This window comes from Canis lupus, chromosome 10 (genome assembly GCF_048164855.1).
Source record: "Canis lupus baileyi chromosome 10, mCanLup2.hap1, whole genome shotgun sequence".
NCBI classification, from domain to species: domain Eukaryota; kingdom Metazoa; phylum Chordata; class Mammalia; order Carnivora; family Canidae; genus Canis; species Canis lupus.
In genome coordinates, this window is record NC_132847.1 from 69,041,434 (window position 1) to 69,042,990 (window position 1,557).

At 77.7% G+C, this 1,557-nt stretch overlaps 1 protein-coding gene across 1 annotated transcript in view; it reads left to right on the forward strand.

Moving 5' to 3' along the window:
• Nucleotides 1–814: 814 nt before the first annotated feature.
• Nucleotides 815–1,557, forward strand: part of SNX30 (sorting nexin family member 30) — a 106,673-nt gene continuing 105,930 nt past the window's right edge. The window contains 4 exon segments of the mRNA XM_072842372.1: nt 815–837; nt 839–873; nt 876–902; nt 905–966. Of these exon segments, the coding sequence (XP_072698473.1) occupies nt 815–837; nt 839–873; nt 876–902; nt 905–966 (147 nt within the window).

Consider the following 1,557-nt stretch of genomic DNA (forward strand, 5'->3'; position numbering starts at 1 on the left):
CGTCCGCGGACGGCGCGCAGCCCTCCCCGGCGGCCTCTCGGAGGCCAGGGTGGCCACGCGGAGGGCTGCGGCCGGGCTCGGGGCGCGCTTCCTGCGGGCGGGCGGGGGCGGGGCTCCGGGCGCGCCTCCTCCGCCCCCTCCCCTGCCTCCCTCCCCTCCGTCCTCCCTCTTCCTCCCTCTTTCCCCTCTTCCTCCTCCCCTCCTTCTCCTCCCTCCCCTTCCTCCCTCCTCCTTCTCCTCCCTCTCCCTCCTCCCCTCCTCCCTCCCCTCCCTCCCTCTTCTCCCTCTTCCCTCCTCCCCCTCTTCCCTCCTCCCCCTCCCTCCTCCCCGTCCTTCTCCTCCCTCTCCCTCCTCCTTCTCCTCCCTCCTCCCTCTCCTCCTCCCCTCCTCCTCTTCTCTCCCCCTCCTCCTCCTCCCCCTCCTCCTCTGGCAGCCGAGGCGCGCGGGGGCGGGGCCGCAGGCGGGCTGTGGCGGCGTGGCGGGGCGGGCTGGGCGCCCCCGGCCAAGGTGCGAGCGAGCGGCGGCGGGCTCGGGCTCGGGCTCGGGCTCAGGCTCGGGCTCGGGCGCGGAGCGGGGCCTCGGGCGCGCAGCGGGGGCGCGCGGTGCGGAGCGGAGCAGCCCAGCCCAGCCCAGCCCAGCCCAGCCCAGCCCAGCCGGGCCCGCGCGGGCAGAGACGAGCCGGCGGCGGCGGCGGCGGCTCCCGGCCGGGCGGGCGCAGGGCCTCGGACCTTGCGCGGCCGAGCGGGGCGCCGGGAGCGGGGCGCCGGGAGCCGGGGCGCGGCGGGCACGGGAGGAAGCGGCGGCGGCGCGCGCCATGTCGGGCGGGCCCCCAGGGGCCTGCGTCCACCGGGCCGCACTCCCTGCTCGACATGCCGCCCCGCTGGCCGGCTCCAGCAGCGAGGAGGCGTGGGCGGCGACAGCACGCCCAGCCCGGACCTGCTGACGGCTCGCAGCTTCGGCGACAAGGTGGGGCGCGCGCCGGGGAGCGGGGGCGGGGCGGGGGCGGGCGGGGCTCCCTCCGGACCCCGGGCCGCGCCCCCGCTGCGCCCCTGCCCGGGCGGCCGTGCCCGCGGCCCCGAGCCTTCGCGGAGGGCGCGCTCGCTGCGGGGCGGGCCGGGCCGGGCCGGGGCGGGGCGGGTGGCGAGCGCCGGTGACGGCGGGGCCGGGGGGCGCGTGTGTCCCGCCGGTGCGTCCCGAAGGCCGGCCGCCCGCGCACTTGTGGCTTCCCCCACTTTCCTGGGACTGCGGGGCGGCAAGAGTTCAGGGCTTTGGGTGCCGGGCAGGACCGGCGGGCGTGGCCTTCCCCACGCTCGGCATGTGGGGTGAGCCTTGTTGAGGTTTGCTGTGCGCCCCGAGGAGTCCCCTGACTCGGACCCCCGGCGGACCCAGCCGAGGGCACGGTCTGGCTGTGGCTTCTGTCTGGGGCCTTCCCCACTGGTCAGCTTTGCCAGAGGCCCGGTTTTGGTGGATGGAAAGAAAGCCGCCCTTTGACCTTCTTTGTGCAGAAGGAGGCTCCTGAGTTCCTTAGAGGAGCCCTGATCCTGGTTGCGGCTTGGA